The 1610-nt window shown below is 41.7% G+C and overlaps 1 protein-coding gene across 1 annotated transcript; it reads left to right on the top strand.

Moving 5' to 3' along the window:
• The first annotated feature begins 383 nt into the window (after positions 1–383).
• LOC121441040 (mortality factor 4-like protein 2) lies at positions 384–917 on the top strand. The gene has a single exon (XM_041642180.1). It carries the CDS (start codon positions 405–407, stop codon positions 915–917), a length of 513 nt encoding a protein of 170 aa, XP_041498114.1. The 5' UTR covers positions 384–404.
• Positions 918–1610: the final 693 nt, after the last annotated feature.

The following is a 1610-nucleotide window of genomic DNA, read 5'->3' on the forward strand; positions in this document are numbered from 1 at the left end:
AAGTGCACGCAGGGGAGAGAGGTCACTTTGTTGAGAAAACATGCCCTGCAGAGAGAGAACTCTCTCCTGAGAAAGGTCAGGTGGAAAAGAAAGTCATCTGTTTTGAGAAACTTCATTCTGAGGAGAAAGATCAGTCCTCCCAAAGCAGCTACACTGCTGAGAAAGGTAACAGAGTAGAAAGCGGGTACCCTGTCGGGAAAGGTCATCACTCCATGGAAAAAAGCTTTCCTGTGGAGAAACCCTCTTCTTCAGAATCCGCACCTAACACGCCAGTGGCAAAGAACATGCAGAATATTCGAGAAAACAGAGTTGGCAGTGGTACCAGCACAGTACCACAGATTCCTCACCAGAATGTGGCTGGGACTGTCACCACTGGTCAATCTGGGCAGGCAGGGAAGGTGAGAATGGGAGTTGAATTGAAGTTGCCTGATGAACTTAAGCCATGTCTTGTTGAGGACTGGGAACTGATAAACAAACATAAGCAGTTATTCCAACTCCCTGCTGAGAAGAATGTAGATACTATTCTCGCGGATTATGTCACTTTTGTGAAATCACAGGGAAAGGCTGATGATAGGGAATATTCTGTTGATGAACTTGTATATGGAATAAGAGAGTACTTCAACAAGATGCTGGGCACCCAGCTGCTCTGCCAATTTGAAAAGCCCCAGTTTGCCAAAATCCACCTGGCTTATCCTCATATTCCAATGTCTCAGGTTTATGGGGCTCCACACCTCCTACGATTATTTACTCAAATTGGGACTGTATTGACCCATTCCCTCCTTAGTAGGCATAGTCCTATGCGAGTGTCTAGGTATCTGCACGATTTCCTTAAATACCTAGCTGAGAATTCCACTTCTCTATTTAGTGCCAGCAATTACAAAGTGGCTTCTGCTGAGTATTGTTTCCAAGCCCTGTGAGGGTCAGCTGACCACTCCCTGTTATGACCTGGAGCAGTAAACATTTCTGTTTGCTGTTTTTATTATAGTTGTTCTTGAATAGTCAAAGTATAACAGGGCTTAATATTTCAGTCTAGTTATTGTTGTGAACATAAATAAAAATATTAAATGCTTCATCAGTATTTCAATAACAAATAAATGTTCACTAAAATAATTTGTGTTGCTTATTTGACAACATTGCTTGAATGTTGGTGCTTCTATTCTTACACATTATGAGTTTCTACTAGGTGTTCATAGTACATAGTACATAGTACATAGTTCATTCAACATAATGTGCACTCATTCAACACAATGGGTATGCTCCAAACATATGCATACATATAATTTAAAATTTAAAATACAAAATCATTTAGAAATATAAAAGGATTGGAGATGCAATTAAGGAGGCCCTGGGTTCACTCCTTGGTTTCGAAAGTGAAATAAAGGGGAAAAAAGAAGAAGGACTGAGGAGAAGGTAAAGGAAGGATGGGTATAAATTGAAAGGGAGGCTAAAGAGGGGGAGGTGAGGAGGGAGAGGTAGTGAGGGGAGGAAAGAAATAGGTGGAAAGAAGTGTAGGGGAATAAAGAAAAGGAGAGGAGATAGAGGAGGAGGAAAAGGATAAGGAGAAGGGGCGGGAGGAAGACAAGATGGGGAGGAGAAGGAAGAGGAAAAGA

This window comes from Microtus oregoni, unplaced genomic scaffold (assembly GCF_018167655.1).
Source record: "Microtus oregoni isolate MIOR12 unplaced genomic scaffold, Mior012 000073F_000, whole genome shotgun sequence".
In the NCBI taxonomy this organism is placed as follows: Eukaryota; Metazoa; Chordata; class Mammalia; order Rodentia; family Cricetidae; genus Microtus; species Microtus oregoni.